The sequence below is a fragment of the Lagenorhynchus albirostris genome, chromosome 3 (genome assembly GCF_949774975.1).
Source record: "Lagenorhynchus albirostris chromosome 3, mLagAlb1.1, whole genome shotgun sequence".
Taxonomy (NCBI): domain Eukaryota; kingdom Metazoa; phylum Chordata; class Mammalia; order Artiodactyla; family Delphinidae; genus Lagenorhynchus; species Lagenorhynchus albirostris.
Window position 1 is genome coordinate 154,097,132 of NC_083097.1, and position 19,060 is coordinate 154,116,191.

The 19,060-nt window shown below is 39.4% G+C and overlaps 1 protein-coding gene across 3 annotated transcripts in view; it reads left to right on the forward strand.

Moving 5' to 3' along the window:
• The window catches only part of RNF130 (ring finger protein 130), a 112,342-nt gene extending 97,234 nt beyond the window's left edge, over positions 1-15,108 (forward strand). Inside the window, exons 6-9 of one of the 3 annotated variants that reach the window (XM_060144398.1) lie at positions 2,451-2,547; positions 4,289-4,493; positions 7,696-7,789; positions 14,921-15,108. In XM_060144398.1, coding sequence (XP_060000381.1) covers positions 2,451-2,547; positions 4,289-4,493; positions 7,696-7,789; positions 14,921-14,936 — 412 coding nt within the window. In that variant the 3' untranslated portion in view covers positions 14,937-15,108. The remainder of the gene's footprint in view (positions 1-2,450; positions 2,548-4,288; positions 4,494-7,695; positions 7,790-14,920) is intronic. The other 2 variants (XM_060144399.1, XM_060144400.1) reach the window with 2 other exon arrangements.
• Positions 15,109-19,060: the final 3,952 nt, after the last annotated feature.

Consider the following 19,060-nt stretch of genomic DNA (forward strand, 5'->3'; position numbering starts at 1 on the left):
ACTGGCTGGGCTGGGGACAGGGGGTAGGAAAGCCATGGGGTAAACAGATAGTCAAAAGGAAAAGTTATTTTTTTATGAAAGAAAATATTTCTTTGTGATTTTGAGTTAGCTAAGGAGGGGAGGCTTTCTTTCTCAGCTTGTCCCTAGAAAACCAGTTAGTCTTTGTTTTCCTTCATTACAGTGCCCCACAGCAGGGGACCAGATACTTTCTTTTAGATCAGCAAACCTACAAGGAAACAATTAAGAACCCCAACATAAGAGAAATCCATTTATAACTAAGGTTAAAGGAACAGATAGAGAACACTCCACTTATGCAGCTTTAAAAATTAAATATAGGATTATACCATTTTGTTCCTTTCTGAATAACCAGTAATAGAAAAGACCAGACAATAAGAAAAGGGGAAAGCAAAAACGCTGGTAAGAGTGGGAAGGTGAAAGCCAGGCCACCGCTGCTGGCTTAAACCAAGGTCCCCACAAACAGCCGGCTCAAGTCAGCTGCCCCACACCAAAGCAGCTGCATCAGAGATCACAAAACCTTATCTCTTCTGTCACCTGCCAGCTGGCCAAAGTCCATTGTCCACACTACATAGAACTGGCTTAGAGAACCTTCCCAGCCACCCAACACTAACCAAACCCTCAGTGGTCCATAGGCCTTTCAAAAAGTATGCCAGATATTAGGCAGATGCACCCTTGCAAGGGGGAGGATCTGTCATTTATGTCAGACCTAAAGGGTATGTATCTTCAAAAAGGACTAGAGGTCTTGTTCTAGTCTTTGTTAGGCCACAGCCAGCACTGGCACAGTTCACAGCTGCTGGGGAGTAAACCCCACATCTGAGAACACGCCCTCGGTGGAGCCCTGTGGTAAGGAGCCTTCATCTCCCTTTTGGAGTACACTCATACTTGGATGCAAGGAACAGGAAACAGACGTGACAGTGCATTGTGTATACTGAATGAATTTAGGTCTTGCCTATGGTTTGATGACTTTCACCTCTTAAGTAAAAACCTTCAGTTTTAAATAAAAGCCTCCAAGGATGATGAGGTTCTGCTTCATTGCATTATCTGTAAATTTCAGACTAGATGAATATATTTGTCAGAATTTTTATTCTTACCCCAAAGAAATGGGTACAAGGCTACCAAGTGATGTTAGGTTGTTTGGGTTGAAGCTGTAAGCATGAATGTTTCTTCCAAATCCCAATTTAAAAAGTGAGTTTTCTAGATCTCCTACTTTTTAAAATCAAAACTTCATTTTAAAACAGGTGTATATAACTGCTTATAAGTTATATATAAATTATACATTAACAAAGTTTAAAAGGCATACCATGGTTCAATTTGATATCTTTCTCAAAATTTATTCTGGCTTATCCGAACACTCTGATTATAGTGCTTCCAAAGGTGCCCGGAACATCTGTCCTGGCACCTGCCCCTGCCTCTGCTTGGCCAGGACTCTGGGGCTTCCGTGTGGCCTCATTTCAGATTCTCAGAGCTACCATGGAGAGGTACTTGAGCTTGAGAAATGATGTCAACAGCTTCTTCACAATCTTTTCTCCTTTCCAAAGGACACAGGCATCTTTTTCAAGAATGCAAAACCGTCCATGATTTATTTCCAGTCACAAGGATGTGACTTTCTGCTTTCTGGAATAAGAGAGAAAATCACCCATCCTCTCTCTCCCTTCAACATTTCAGCTGGAAACTGCTACTAAATGTTATCTGATCCTTAAGCACAGAGCATCCCTAAAAATATTTCCAACCACCCAATGTTTATAACTTTACAAACATTTAACCTGGGTTGCTTAGAAGTCTTTTTAAATAATATTTTAAATGACATTTAAACAGAGGTCCATGAAACTAATTATATAGAGAATTCTTCATTTTAACTTCTGGTTAATATTTTCTTGAAATTCTATTTCTACTTTAGATATTATTGAAAACAACTGATTTATAACGTATAATTCATTATCTTCATTGTTAATAAATTTCCTACTTTTCCTCAAATCTTTTTTGGAATTTGGTGGAGTAAAAACACCAAACAGCCAAATACTACGTATCAGTACTCATTATACAGTGCTAGCAACATACAAGATTGGATTCAGCTTGCCAGCTCATTCAGCTATCAACATACAAGATTGGATTCAGATTGCCAGCTCAATTTTAATACATCCCCAATATCTGTCTCTTGGTACCAAACAGACTAACTAAAAATTCCATTTCTTTACATTTTGGCCTAGGAGTTTTTTAGTATATAATTTGTGATATAATTCTCCATTTTTTTTTATAGGCATGTTTTCCACAAATCCAGCTCAATTTCCACAAATGCCAGCTCAATTTTAATACATCCCCAATATTTGTCTCTTGGTACCAAACAGACTAACTAAAAATTCCATTTCTTTACATTTTGGCCTAGGAGTTTTTTAGTATATAATTTGTGATATAATTCTCCATTTTTTTTATAGGCATGTTTTCCACAAATCCTGCGTGGATCCCTGGCTTAGTGAACATTGTACCTGTCCTATGTGCAAACTTAATATTTTGAAGGCCCTGGGAATTGTGGTATGTTTCCTATTTTGTTAATACATTTGTGTAGTGTTATCTCTAAGCATAACATAACATAGCACAAGTGGATGGTTAAAAGTCTCACAAGAAAACACTGGCTTTCTCTGCCAGATAATCCTGTTAGTCCAACACTGCCTTTTTTCCCACATTACTTAAAGTCCAGCCCACCTTAGGGAACTTCTGGAAGAGCAGATAAAGAACTGTGCTAGTCCGCTTTACAGCCTGCTTCTGTTGGGTGGTGGATGTGTGATGAAGAACTGAGGTAGAGAGAAGGACGTGATTTTCCTCTATTCCAATATTTTTTTTTTTAAGGAATAGAATGTAGACTTTTAACTCTGGTCCAATAGTAATTTTTTCTGCATTCAGCATGGTATAAAACTATGTCATCACTTATGTTCCTTCCTCTTAAATTTGGCTTTGCTCTCCTGGGCGATGGTAATTGCAGTCAGTGAAGGTGGGCAGTGCCAGCCCTGGGCAGACCTTTGACAGCTGGGCAGGGGTTTTGGTTGGGTGCTGGCCACATAGGGCACTTCAGCCCTGGCCAGGAGAGTCAGCACTGACTAACTGAGGACCTTGGAGACTTCCTGCAGTTCCTTCCTTAAGAGAAGTGTATGTCCAGGATTATTGCTTTTTAGAGGAAAGTGAAATACTTTCTGGTCTCATAAAAGAGTGAATGAATAATCTCCATATAGAGAGGAAAGTTTATTTTGACCCAACAGATGAATTCCTTGTTTTAGCTTTACAGATCTAAGTAGTCCTATTTGAAATATGTTATCAGATGACAGTTTAGATGTAATCTAGTTAGATAGTGATGCCCCATTTATCCTCCATCTCCAGAGATCACATCAGTGATGTTGTAGTTTCTTCACCTCTTCACCACTGACACTGGCCTAGGTAATTCCTTCTGGTGAGGGCCATCCTTGAGACTGTCTAGCAGCATCCCTGGCCTTTCATATCCACTTTTTAGTTGGTAGGCTTTGACCCCACAGCAGCTCTGTACCTCTTCTTCAGCATTAGATGCTTAGGTTTTTTTGTTGTTGTTGTTGCGCTGGGTCTTAGTTGTGACAGGCGGGCTCCTTAGTTGTGGCATGCGAACTCTTAGTTGCGACATGCATGTGGGATCTAGTTCCCGGACCAGGAATCGAACCCAGGCCCCCTGCATTGGAAGCGCAGAGTCTTAACCACAGTGCCCCCAGGGAAGTCCCAATGCTTAGGTTTTGAAACATAGTTTTCTTAGAGTTCAAAAGTCTTTTCAATGTTGATCTGCTCTTGGTTGTATGCTTTACTTATGTTTAAAGATAGAAGATATTTAAAAACTGACTAGCAGATAGATGGGGGTATTACAGAGAAGTTAATAGGGTGAAAGGATATTTTATGTTACCTGTATTAACATACGAGCCAGTGATACACTGCACTGTTTGTCAGCTTTATAATAATCCCTCTGCCTGTGAGCCATGTCCACAAAAGGTTGTCACTTTATAAAGATGAAGTATTCAATTTTCTCAGTTCTGCAATGGATTTTGGCTTTCCTTAGTACCATTTTGGGGAAGAAATCATCTGTTTCTTTTAAATAAAAATTCTTGGAATTAGAGTGGAAGGTGTAGATGGGGAGAGAAATGAGAGGAAATCACCTGGAAAAAACTTGGTAAAGTCTTTGCAACAGGATGTCAAACATTTAGAATTGTATAAAATGATTTGTTAATCTTACAAGTACTTTTAATCTGGAAATATTTTGCAGCCAAATTTGCCATGTACTGATAACGTAGCATTTGATATGGAAAGGCTCACCAGAACCCAAGCAGTTAACCGAAGATCAGCCCTAGGTGACCTCGCCAGTGACAACTCCCTTGGCCTCGAGCCACTTCGAACTTCGGGGATCTCGCCTCTTCCTCAGGATGGGGATCTCACTCCTAGAACAGGAGAGATCAACATCGCAGTAACAAGTAAGTGGGACCTGTGCCCAGGGCACAGGACAGATTTGCTGCTGGTATTTGATGTGTGGTGGAGAGTTGAGGCAATCACCAGGGACAGTGACTTAGTCTGTAACTGAGAAAGTAATGGTTACTTTTGTTAAAACAGATATTTGGAATAACAAAACTTCCTTTATAGTAAGAAGCTTGTGTACTTGTGTGTAGTTAATAGGAATAGTTGCCATTTGATGACTAGCTGATCAGAGGTTTGTCTTAATAGCTGTTTATAAGCCTGATTTGAAACGATTGCATTGCAGACAGGGATGTAAGGTAGGACGTCAGCAGCATCTCAGTGAGCACTGTGAGCACCAGTGGTCTCTAGTACCTAGGCTGCAGGCAACCTAGTAAAAAACTAATCCAGAATTTGAACCTAAAAATTCAGTTGAGATGGCCAGCTGCTGCTCACTTTATTTTACACTTTTATGAAATTTGGTGTCTTAGCACTTACCTCTTTGGTATAATTGTACAAGAAGTGTGAGAAGACCCAAAAGGTAATCTACTTTTAAAATATGCTCTGGGCTAATTATGAACGTCATGATTGTTGAACTGTTGACGAGAAGAAAAAAAAATGCTCTGAGTGTTTTGATGGCCTTGCCAAAGTATGAGTGGGCTGGCAGGCGTGCGAGTGGGCCTCGTGGACATTCACCCCGTAACAAGCCAGCTGTTTTCAATCCATTCTTTATGTGTTACTTTCATCTAACAACCTTTCACCCCATCTTCCTCGTCATCACCCTGGTGCTGCCTTTTTCAGTATATCTGTTGCTTACCTATAGCTTCGAGCCCTAACCCTAATGGGACTCCTCTCAACTCTGGGAGTCAGTAAAATGGATAAAGCTGTTAAAAAGAGTTTTCCCTTAAATAGTAAGACTTGTGTGGTCTGTTCAATTGAAGTATACGTGATCTTAACTAACCAAAAATTATTGTTAGAAAATGATTTCCCAAGTTTTATTTTCTCATTTTCTAAACTCAAGGAGACTTCATTCAGTTATAAAATAAGTAAAACTATTCTTTGATACAATTTGACTGATTTCTTACCATTTACCAATGGTTTGTTTTAACAGCATTTCATGTTGTCCTGCTTTGACATTTAGGTTTTATGGGCTAGATTTTTAAAAATTGATCTAGTAGTAATAAAGGAGACAAAGGTTGTCTGTTTACTAATGAGTTTTTGGTAGGTCCTTCATTTATCGACATTTATTGAGCACCTACTACTACATAAAGTACTGATCCCATTATATTTTATATAGAAATATCCTTTCAAAATCTTATGTTTTGATGATAAAAATATTACTTCATGTATCAAATTAATCACCTTCAGCAGAATTTGTACATGTTAATAAATAAAACTCATGCGGTTAAATTAGACCAAAGCTACCTCTACTTTAACATCAAAGCTCTGTAGTGCCATAGTAACCACAGTGCGTTCAACCAGCATCCACTGTTTGCAAGGCACTGTGCTAACTACACACTGAGGAGAACAGAGGTGACCGAGATCCCAGCTGCAGTAGGTTGGTGCTAAAATACCTCTGGGCCCATCGGGTATTATTACGACAGTGTTTACTTCTTTTTGGTTACTAATTTTTATAACTGAAATGCCATGCATGTATGGATGCTATATTCAAACTGGAAACATAGACATAATTGAAGTTCTAAAAGTTAGTCTGCTTATCATGTATAAAAGTCTAAGAAGAAAAAAATAAAGAATGCTATGTTAAGCTTCTTGAAATTGATTATCAGCCATCTCAATTTTTTTTAAATGCCAGTATATATTTTTTCTAACTTAAAATATATGTGGGTAAAAATGGTGGATTTTGCATGGGTTCTTCAATGTTTATTTTGACTTAAATAAAAACCTTGTAAATTCACTCTATTGATGAGGAATTTGTATTCCAAGAAGCAGTGGCTGCACTGTTATCTAAAATGAAAGAGTTTGCTGTGCATTTTAATAATGTAAACCAAGGTGGGCAGAGAAATGCGCATAGAACAACTCAGCATCCTGGAATCCTGAAGAACAGTTCTTAACCTTTTGAAGATCACAACCTTTAAAATTCAGTGAAAGTATAATAACCTTTTTCTAGAAAAATTCCTAGGCACACACAGTTTTGCATAGATGTAGGATTCATGAAAACCAGATTAAGAAACGCCCATGTTATACAAAGCTTTCGCATATAAACATTTGGCATTCCAAGTATAAATTTCTTCTCTGCATTATTGCAGATGTATAGGGAACTTTACTGTGTAACACTTTGTTAAACCAGCCCTAGTTTGTTTATATTTTAGGAAATATAGTTAAGACTTTTTAGGAAGTCAGATTGGTTCTCAGGTTATTTTTGTGGTTCTCAGTAAGTACAGTTTTTGGAATGTTACCTTGATGATACAGAGTTTGAAAACTTAAGGGAAAATATTAACCTATTTCCTGGATCTAGAGAGAAACTAGATAAAAACCTTTAGAGTTCTGTGTACCAGAGGTTTTCAACTCTTTGATGAGCCAAGAGTTGGAATAACCTACCCTTTCTACTTCTGTTTAATAAAGCCAGAACAGCCAGTGCCGCTTCCCAGCAGTGGGGTTGTGAAGGGTAGTTCTTTTCTTTGCAGGAGACACCAATAAGATGTCCTTTTTAAATAAAGACTATAAGTAAACCCACTCATAAGCGAAAAGAATATAGATGTGAATGCCATGGAAGGCCAGCCCACAGACTGCTTGGAGTACCCACGAGATCTTTGGGAACCACTGCTCCATATTTCTAAGCCTTTCTTTAAGAATGAGGGACACAGCCATGCAGAAGTGACAAAATGAAGAAAGAAAGGTTATAAGTATGGCTAGTCCACTTTACTGTCATTTAAATTAACAATTTTTAAAACCTATGTCCATGTGCGATTTTATATACATCTTTTTACTACATACTTTTTGGTGGCCACACTTCTCACAAACCTCAGGACTTTTAACTGGAAGAAATGTTTGGGCCATGCTTTCCTTGCAGCTTTCACCACTACTTCCACTAACCTTCTCCACTTAGTAGCTCTCTGGCAAACCTCCTCCTGCTTCACTTCCTTGGGCCAGTCTTGGCTTACACCTCCGTTGACGTCTGCTTCGTTGCATTTGAGGGAAATGTTGACATCGATTTGACATAAGCCTTCTCCCCAGAGTGATTTCCTCCCTTTCCTTTGTCAACAGAAGAATGGTTTATTATTGCCAGTTTTGGCCTCCTCAGTGCTCTCACACTCTGCTACATGATCATCAGAGCCACAGCTAGCTTGAATGCTAATGAGTAAGTAACCAATTGTTTCTTGGATTGCATGTGCCAGATGATCCCAAGAGAATATGTAATTTTCATAAAGATCATGAGAATTGCCTTCTACCAATTTCATACTGATCCTGGTGGGATCATACCTAGGAAAATAGTTTATTTCATGAACAGTAACACTGATTGGGAGTTCACCTTGCTCAGCAACAACTGCTCACTTTAGAAAAGATCTCAGGGCTTTCATTAGCCACAAGCTTAGAATAAATCAACAATGGAACAAATGCCAAGGGAACCAATACAGTCGTAGTATTTGGAGAATGCCCGTGTCCTAATCATAGACAGGATTAGCCCCACTTCGCTGTGTGCTTATCGGACTTTACCTGGAGTCTTATCTACTTAGCTTTTGGTGGAGTACTGGCACCCTGGCCTATGGTCAAAGGAACATGGATGTTTAACCTGCAAGAAAGAAGCAGTCAGAAAGACCTGTGACTTCCAAATATTAGAAAGACTGTCAGGAGAAAAAGAAAATAAGCATAAACTATATTTCCATAGGACAAAATGAGGACCAAAGGGTAGGTTACAGGAAGGCAAAATTTCGCCTTGGTAAAAAGAAGAACATCTGTCAGCAAGGCTGTTTACCAGTGAGATGGTTTGCCGTTGGGGTAGGGAGTGCTCAGGACTAAGAATGCAGGCGGAAGGAAGCTGGGTGTTGTCAAGGCTGTTGTCGGTAAAACGTTTTTCAGAGGATGGAAAATTGGGCTGGGTAACAGTTGAGGTCCATTTTGATCCAATGGTTTTCCAAGAGTAGCTTTCCATGGGGGTAAGATAAAGAAAAGGTTTTATTGGCTTTATTTATTTTGCTTTAAATTTTTGGCATTTACTGTAGGATACTATTCAGTCCTTTCTTTTAAGGAGTATTCATGAAAACTAATTCAAGATGAAAGCATCCCTGGGACACTGCCCAAATTTGAACCTGAATTGGTAGAATTCCTGTGCTCTCTATATTCAGTTATGTCCTGGCATTTTAATTGATTGATAACAACCAACCAAGCTCATTTAATTGATTTAATTAAATACTCATAATCCAACTGTAGAAACAATGGGCAAGTAACCTCCACTTCCAGTGACATGATTTTATTACCTCTAACCTGATCTTTTGGCTAGATACTTGTAAGAAGTACCCTTTGGCATCCTTGACATATTATATATTGGGAGGATGTCATGTCAGTTGGCATTCTTCAACCTGCAGATAAATAGCCTCAGCCTCATCCAGCAGGTCAACAGCTAGCTGCTTCTGTTGGGCCCACCTGATGCAGTTTTACTTCAACATAGCACAATGTTAATTGCCCAGATTCTGGAGTCAGGCATACCTGGACTTGACTCCCTGCTCCTCCATATTTTTCTTGTGAGACCTAGGCAGTTATATTTATCTGAAGCTTATTTTAGTCATCCATAAAACAAGAAGTTAGGAGTACATCATAGGGTTGTTGTGAGAATTAGCATATAAAGTGCTTAGCACAGTGCCTCGTACATAATAAGTGCTCAATAAATGTTAGCCAAAACAATTCCTCTGCAATTCTTTCAGAGTTCTATGAATAAGATGGCCATCTGCCTTTATCCTTTGGCAAATGAATTTAATTTTCTTCCATGAAGTAGAATACCGAATCATAAGAGCTCATGAGTACCTGTAATGCAAACCTCAGTTTGGAGAGAAATATTTATTTCACCTGCAGTCACCTCTTTTGTTTACTCCCATACCAACCCATCAAACTAGATGATAATGTAAGCCCACTTCTTTAAAATTTCACAAAAGAGTGAAAACAAATCACAGCAAGTAGCTGCACACTGGGCACTTTTAGAGAATTATTAAGTAATTTAGTAGTCACCTTACTGCCACTCAGAATCAGCCAGGTGCTCAGTCCATGTATCAGATATTTTAGAGAATGCTCAATAGACATGTTACCTATTGTAAGTTAGAGTTCTGCTCATAAATGCCTGCATGACTCAGAATCTAAGTCATAGATCTTAGATCCATGTCTTAGTCCATCCCTTCTCCCATTAGCCTTTGTAGAGGGTTGATACTACAATTGTTCATTTGACTATTATTTCTGTGCCTTCAGTCAAAACCACTCTGAAGGACAATTTCCATGATTCCATTTAGAGCGAGAAATTGGGGGGGGGGGGAAAGAGAAACAGAGAGAGAGAGAGAGAGAGAGAGAGAGAGAGTGTGTGTGTGTGTGTGTGTGTGTGTGTGTGTGTGTGTGTATACACACACATATGGATGCATGAAAGGATGGTCACCAAAATATTAATGGTGATTATCTTAATTTAGTACAATTTTGGGTGATGTTTTGCTCTCCTGTTGTGCTTTTATGTGTTGATTTTTTTTGTAACTGTAATTACTTAATTTTTTTAAAGACCCTTTTAATTGTAGGGGATAAAAAAAATAATAGCCAGGAACTCCCTGGTGGTCCAATGGTTAGCACTCTGCACTTCCACTGCCAGGGTCTTGGGTTCGATCCTTGGTCTGGGAACTAAGATCCCACAAGCCGTGCAGTGCAGCCAAAAAAAAAAAAAAAGATAGCCACTCTTACTCAATGTCTCTTTCCCAAAAATGTTGATGAAAAATTCCTGTGTGGTTTAATTCCGGAGAAAAGTTTATTTTAGCAGATAAATTTATAATTATTCTTCATTAATGAAGTCTTTGAAATCTATCTTACCTTTTAACTTTTACCAAAAAATTACAATCAAAGTGAGATTGCCTTTTCAATTTAATTGCTCTGTTTCAATTTTCTGGGTAACCTCATCCATTTGTAAGATAGTCTTCTGTATAAATAGATTCTATCTTTTCACATTTTAATGATTTGTCTGGAAATTAGTAGTAAATTCCACCTTATGCTTTCTATCTACTGTTATAGTTTACTTTTCTGACAGTGTTACACTGATTGTATTGTGATGTCAATAAGACCTTGACCCAGTCTAGTCACTGGTGAAACCCTGTGGGCAAGATGAAGCAGTACTGGCCATATATAAAGGCAGGGCTGCGGAACCCAGGCAGGTCCAGGCCTCCATGGGTTGCTGCTCCACTAGGGGTGAAAGCACTCCGCCTCCCTCACTACGCTCTGCGTGTTCACTCAGGGCCTAACTCAGAGATCAATGAAAAGTCCATGTATCTGGGGTCACCCCCTTCTATCGTGATGAAATACTATTTATGTAAGTACTCAACCATGACTACAAACAAATCTACTGAATTTTGAGACTTTGCAAATTTAAACAGGATAGTAGTCAAAGAGACAAATAAATGTAAGTTAAATATATTTATACATATTAGCTTCCCTAACACTTGTTGTACCTAAGTAAGCAACATTATTTAATTTCAGTTCCCAGAGGAGGTTTTCTGCTCTACTTCATTATTCAAGTAAACCTTGTTAAATCCCAACATTTACCAGCTTACATTTATATAAATCCATTTTTCCCTCAACATAAAAAAGTAAATGTTTATTTGAAAAATAATATTTGTTTTTATTTGAGGAACAAGTTATAAGATATGTGGATGATGTAGGAGAGATTTTGAGTCAAATGGGAGGTTCAGCTAGGTATTCTCTACAGCCCTTTCTTAGTTCCTGGATTCTGATGCATAGAAATCATGTTCTGAGATTTGCAGAGGATTGTAGCCCAGGCATTCAAGATTCAGAACAGTCGCAGGAGGAGGAAATGAATCTGATGTGGTTAACTTGATGAAATAACTGGAACAAATATGAAATCCTGTAGCATAACTGAAGACCAAGAAGCCCTAGCTCTGCGGCAGGTCATTGGGCTTCAGTTGTCCACACCAGTGTTCCCCTTGAGCTGTCCTCCTCTGAGGTTAGTGGTAGAAATTTTTAAGCCAGGTCAAAGGAACTGATGTTTCTATTTTACTCTCTCCTCAATATTTCTGAATTGTTTTGCTCGGACTCTTTAATAGGAACGTTGACATATTTCAGTATGAAAGAGTCTGAAAACGTAATCATTTCTATCTTAGGGATGCTTACCTTAGAGGAGACTGGGGTGATGTAAGAGGTGTCCCCAGGTATTTGGAGGACCGCCAAAGATGAGAACAGCTACTGTTTATTGTATGCCTACCAAGAAATTACTCTTGTTTTGGGCTCTGTTACTACCCACATTGCCCCATTTAATACTCATAATGGTCCTGTGGTGACTAGCCAGTGCATACAGAGGGTGATACTTACTGTGTAGCTCTGGAGATATCTACAGGGAGGTAGATTTCCATTTCATGTAAGAAAGAACTTCCTGCCAGTCAGAATTGTCCATCCCTGACATGGGCTGTGTTGAAAGCTAATGAGCTTGCTGGGACCTGCGTATTCAGACAGAAGTTACAAGGCTGAGCTGTTTGGAGGCAGATCCTGAGTCAGGTAGAAGTTCTAAGACTCCTTCTAGTTCTCAGAGTTCCTCTTGAATTGTCTGTCCTAAATGGTCCCTTCCTAGGAGAGATCAGAGCCCAAGGAGAGGGGTAGGGGTCTCTGCTGGCTGCCTCTTTTAGAACCTTCAGGGTCAAAAGCAATGTTTTGTTTGTTTGTTTGTTTTTAACTTATTTATTTTTGGCTGAGTTGGGTCTTTGTTGCTGCGCGCCAGCTTTCTCTAGTTGTGGTGAGTGGGGGCTACTCTTCGTTGCAGTGTGCGGGCTTCTCACTGCAGTGGCTTCTCTTGTTGTGGAGCACAGGCTCTAGGTGTGTGGGCTTCAGTAGTTGTGGCTCGCAGGCTCTAGAGCACATGCATGCTCAGCAGTTGTAGCACTCGGGCTTAGTTGCTCCACTGCATGTGGGATCTTCCCAGACCAGGGCTCGAACCCATGTCCCCTGCATTGGCAGGTGGATTCTTAACCACTGTGCCACCAGGGAAGTCCAAAAGCAATGTTTTTAAAACTCTTTTTTTTAACCATCTCCTACTGTAAGAAATACATTTTATATTTTGACCGTGCCCCCACATGTATAACTGAAACAGAAGTTCCACAGACATTTTCCTTACGACATCAGTATTCTCTGATCTATTCTTCTCTGTGCTTTTTTGTTGTGTTGTTGTTAATGTTGGTCATGAACTCCTGCATTGATTTTATGATCCATTAATAGGTTACAGCCTGCAGTTTGAGAAACACTGATCTAAAGATTTTTGAATTTTTAGTTTTCAACCTAAAAACTTTTGCTCACACTAGCACACATCTCTGATTGTTTATTTTCCTGAGACAGCCTTTTTTGTAGCAATACCAGCAAAGATTTGCCCCCAGTTTGATCATGAATACTCTTCTTTGTCTTAGTATTTAGTTCTTTTAGCCACTCTGAGCCTGAGATATATACACAGAGGAGTACCCTGAGGCCCAGAGGGGCTGAGTGACCCCCAAGAAATGCCATAGGAAGAAGGGCATGGGATTCAAGCCCAGTATTTCTGGTTCCAACTCTTTCCTTTACACTGCTTGTCTTTGACTACTCCAGAGAGCCATTTAAGGGCTCCAAATAATGCGGATGAAAAAGATAAATTTGGTTTTCTAAAAACATGGTGACAAAAAGAAGATTACAGCAGCAGAAGCCTTGACTGGACTTCTGTCTTTGACAGTGGTCAATCTTTCACTTTTCAGAAGTGCCTTTAATGTTTGGCTGCATAGTTGTTTATAATTTCTTAGGCAGAAAAAAAAAAGTAAGCTTAAAAATCTTTATTTGCCCATTGAAAGTCCTATATCCAGTTTTTCAGAGGAAATGTTATAAAAACAATGTGTTGTCTTAAATATGACCTACAATAAACAAGTGTAGAGCCCTGTTTGCAGTTTCTGTGAATGGCCTTCATACCCAGCCTTTCATTCATTAGGCACCATCTCCCCAGTGTTTGAGGCACCAGGCCTTGCCCTGCAGGAGCCCTGGGGAAAGGGAAGGGGGCTGCACTGCTCAGTGCTCTGCACTGCGGTGCTGGTTGAAGTGACGGAAGAGCCAGGGAGTACCTGCGGACCCAGCACAAGATGACAGGAGTATCACACAGACACAGGGGAACTGCTACTTTTGCCCTGAGGGAGTTGAAAAAGGCTTCCTGGAGGGAGTGACTTAGAAATCAGGCCAGGCATAATTAAAGCACAAGGTGGGAAAAAGCAGAGCAGGTTCAGGGAGTTGTGTGGTTTGACGTGTCTGCTGTAGGTGGTGGCGACAGTAGGCAGACTACAGAATTTGGACTGTTTTTTTGTAACTAGCAGGTGATATCTAAGGCTTTTCAGCAAAAAGAAAATTGCTGATGGCTGAGAAGTTGCTTTCATGGTAGAGACTGGAAGCAAGAAGGTAGGTTAGGTGAAAATACAGAGCTGAAGGAGAAAGTCAGGATGATGGGGAGGAGATAAAACAGGAGATGCTGGAGAGTTGTATGTTGACCAAAGATTAAGAGGTTTGAAGTATGGGTCTGGAATTCTGCCGGGAAAAAAGAGAGCAGAATTGAAGATATGATGTGGGAACCATAGAAATGAACCAGATTCTGTAAGGGTTCAGGAACTAGGGCAGTCCCACAGTGCCAGGCTGCAGAGGGGGCAGCATTAGCCTGAGGGTAATGCAGGAAACTTCCAAAGATGTCAGGTACCTTCAGGCACCTGATTTAGGGACACACACACACACACACACACGCACGCACGCACGCACGTAAAATCTGGGGAATTCCTGTAAGAAAGCCTTACATCCCTGGGAGTCTGTACTCCTCAAATCTTACTTCAAAATAAATAATGACATATTTGTTTGAGGTATAAAGCAGGAGCATATTGTAAAGACAGCAGCTACAGATTTCAGGGCACTCAGCATTTAGAACATGTGTTCAAACCAGGAAAAGTTGTAAATTGTACCACAGTTGTCCCTGCATTTTTAAACAAAGTGCTGTTAACCTGTACTTTTCCCTGCCTTCCTTTTGGAAGTACTAACACACTTCTAAGTGACTGAGCCACTTGACCTCAGATCTATAGCTGCTGAGTTCAGGAAAATGCTAGTGACTTACTGGCTTTACCCAATTGGTCTGGGAAATACTTGGGGACAACCCCAGGCCACCATTCAGTTAGGATTACTTTCTCTGTTATTTTAAAACATTGACAACTACCCGTTAACTAATTCTTGACCTCTCTTTTTTCCTTTTATTCCATAGGGTAGAATGGTTTTGAAGAAGGAAAAGAATGCTTTCTGACTGATTGCCTTGAGGGAAAAAAGAACCTATTTTTGTGCATCATTTACCAATCATGCCACACAAGCATTTATTTTTAGTACATTTTATTTTTTCATAAAATTGCTAATGCCAAAGCTTTGTATTAAAATAAATAAATAATAAAATTAAAAGACTGTGTTGTTGCGTGTTATTCACCCACTTGTGTTTGGAAGGCTGATTTGGAGATCACATACCCAAAGTTCATTTGTGTGTGTTTCAGAGACAGAACATGCTCGTACTCCCCAGGGGAGGAACAGTGATGCTGTTTCTTTTGGTCTTTTCACATTGGCTCCTGTTGTGCCCACGTAGGACCCAAGTGTGGGGACATCCTGTGTGGTGATGCTCCCTCGGGCCCTGAACTGAGTTGCTCCATTTTGTTTTCTTCAAGGTCGCCATTCACTCTCTGATAATTTCTTGTTCCTTTGTCGGTGGTTGATCTGACTCCTCTAGAACGTCAGCTCCACAGCCACAGGGACATTTAACTGTGTCACTTGCCACTGTATCTCTGGTACCTAGTAGAGTACTTTGCACATAGTAAGTGCTCAATAAATATTTGGTGGGATGAAAGCGTGAGTGTACGAAAAATTTTCCAAAATACATAACTGATTAGTAATAAATTATATCTGTCCGAGATTTTTTTTTTATGTAGTTTGTACTGTATTCTTTTAAAAACAGTGAATTCTGAAGTTGGATGAGAGCAATTTTACATGTATAAATGAAGTTTTTTTGCATTACTTGTGAGGAAGATGTTGAAATATTTTATGTTATATGAATCTTATGCTTGAAGGGATTATCAGTATGTGTAAATGTGCCCAACCTTCCACCTCAGCATACCTGAGAGTTGAGAATATTCCCACTAGTAGTAATAGGTCCACTACAGCAGTCAATACTCAAATCAGTAGGGGTTGAAGATTCTTTTCTTTTTTTTATTGAGATATTATTCACATACCATGAAATTTACCCTTTTAAAGGGTAAAGCCACTGCAGTGGTTTTTAGTATGTTCACAAGGTCGTACAACCATCACAACTATCTAATTCCAGAACGTTTTTGTCATCCCAGAAAGAAGCCTCATACCCATTAACAGTAACCTCTCACCCCTGCCAGCCCAAAAACCACTAATCTACTCTATGTGTCTATGGATTTGCCTGTTCAGGACATTTTGTTTGTTTGTTTTTTGTCCTTGTGGTATGCGGGCCTATCACTGTTGTGGCCTTTTCCGTTGGGGAGCACAGGCTCCGGACGCGCAGGCTCAGCGGCCATGGCTCACGGGCCTAGCCGGTCCGCGGCATGTGGGATCTTCCTGGACCGGGGCACGAGCCCATGTCCCCTGCATCGGCAGGCGGACTCTCAACCAGTGCGCCACCAGGGAAGCCCTGTCCAGGACATTTTGTATAAATAGAATCATACAATATGTGGCCTTTTGTGTTTGGCTTCTTTCACTTAGTATACTGTTTTAAAAATTCATCCAGTTGTAGCATGTATCAGTACTTTGTTCTTTTTTGTAGCTGAATAATATTCCATTGTATGGATATATGCTGCATTTTTTTCATCCATCCATTGATGGACATTTGGGTCGTTTCCACATTTTGGCTTTTATGAATAATGCTTCTATGAACATTTGTATACAAATTTTTGTGTGAACATATCTTTTTAATTCTCTTGGGTATATCCCTAGGAGTAGAATTGCTGGGGTATATGTTAACTCTAAGTTTAACTTGTTGAAAAACTACCAAACTGTTTGCCAAGCATCTGTACAATTTCACATTCCTACCAGCAATGTACGGGTTCCAGTTTCTCTACATCCTCACCAGTGCGTATTATTTTCCTTTTTCTAAAAACTTATAGCCATGTCTAGTGAGTGTGAAGTGGCACCTCACTGTAGTTTTGATTTGCATTTTCCTAGTGACTAATGACGTTTCACATCTTTTCATGTGCTTGTTGGCTACTTGAATATCTTCTTTGGAGAAATGTCTATTTAAGTCCTTTGCCCATTTTTAATTGGATTATTTGTCTTTTTGTTACTGAGTTGTAAGAGTTCTTTATACATTCCAGATACTAGGCCCTTATCAAATATATGATTTGCGAATATTTTCTCCTATAAGTTCTCTATTCACTTTCTTGATAGAATCTTTTGAAGTACAAGTTTTTTTGTTTTGGGGGTTTTTGGGGGGGAGTCCAATTTGTCTATCTTTTCTTTGGTTTGTGTTTTAGGAGTCGTATCTAAGAAACCATTGCCTAATTCAAGGTCACAAAAACTTTCAAGAGTTTTATAGTTTTAGCTCTTATATTTAGTTCTCTCATCCATTTTGAGTTAATATATGTATATGATGTGAGGTAGAGGTCCAACTTCATTTTTTTTTTTTTTTTGCATGTTGGATATTTATTTGTCTCAGTACCATTTGTTAAAGAGATTATTCTCTCTTCCCCAGATGAATGGTCTTGGCACTCTTGTCAAAAGTTAGTTAGGCATAATATATGAATTTATTTCTAGACTCTCAGTTCTATTTTATTGGTCCCTATTCTGTCCTTGTGCCAGTATCCCATGGTATTGATTACTATTACTTTGTAGTAAGTTTGAAATTGGGAAGTGTGGGTCCTTCAGCTTTTTCACGATTGTTTTGGCTATTCAAGGCCCCTTGCATTTCCATATGAATTTTAGGATCAGTTTTTAATCTCTGCAAAAAAAGCCCCCTGGGATTTTGATAGGAATTACCTTGAATTTGCAAGTCATTTTAGGTAGTAGAGTCATCTTAACAATATTAAGTCTTCCAATCCATGAACAGGAGATGCCTTCCTATTTATTTATTTAATTTCTGCAGAAATGTGATTGATTTTTGTACATTGATCTTTTATCCTTGCGACCCTGCTGCACTCATTTACTAGCGCTAATAGTTTTTTAGTGGATGCCTTAGAATTTTCTATATACGAGATCATGTCATCTGCAAATAGAGATAGTTTTACTTCTTCCTTTCCAGTCAGGCTGCCTTTTATTTCATTTTCTGTTTTTTTTTTTTTTTTGCGGTACGCGGGCCTCTCACTGTTGTGGCCTCTCCCGTTGCGGAGCACAGGCTCCGGACGCGCAGACTCAGCGGCAATGGCTCACGGACCCAGCCGCTCCGCGGCATGTGGGATCTTCCCAGACCGGGACACGAACCCGTGTGCCCTGAATCGGCAGGCGGACTCTCAACCACTGCGCCACCAGGGAAGCCACATTTTCTTAATTGCCCCTGGCTAGAGCCTTCATTAGTAGAATGTTGAATAGAAGTGGTAAAAGCAGACATCTATGTCTTGTTCCTGATCTTGAGGGAAAAGCGTTTAGTCTTATCACTGTTGAGTATGATGTTAGCTGTGGGATTTTCACTGATGTCCTTTTATCAGGTTGAAAAGTTCCCTTTTGCTTCTAGCTTGAGTGTTTTTATCATAAACGAGTTTGGGTTCTGTCAAATGCTTTTTCTGTACCTGTTGAGATGATCGTGTGGTTTTTGTCTTATTTTATTAATATGGTATATTATATTAATTGATTTTCATATGTTGAACCAACCTTACATTCCTGAGATAAATCCCAATTGGTCATAATAGGATTATGTTTTTCTATGTTTCAGGATTCAGTTTCCTAGTATTTTGCTGAGGATTATTATATCTATATTCAATGAGGAATATTGGTCTGTAATTTTCTTGTGATGTCTTTGTCTGACTTGGTATTAGTGTAATGCTAGCCTCATATAATGAATTATGAAGTGTTTCCTTCTCTTCTGTTTTTTGAAAGCGTTTGAGAGGAATTGGTGTTAATTCTTAATTGGTGGAATCCACCAGTAAAGCCATCCGGTCGTGGTCTTTTCTTTGTGGGAAGTTTTTTGATTACTGATTTACTCTCTTACTTCTTATAGGCCTATTCAGGTTTTCTATTTCTAGTTAAGTCAATTTCAGTAATTTGTGTCTCTCTAGGAATTTGTCCATTTCATCTAGGTTATCACATTTGTTGGCATACAATTGTCCATAAGATTCCCTTCTAATCCTTTTTGTTTCTTCAGTGTCAGTAGTAATGTCCCCTTTCATTCCTGATTTTAGTAATTTGAGTTCTT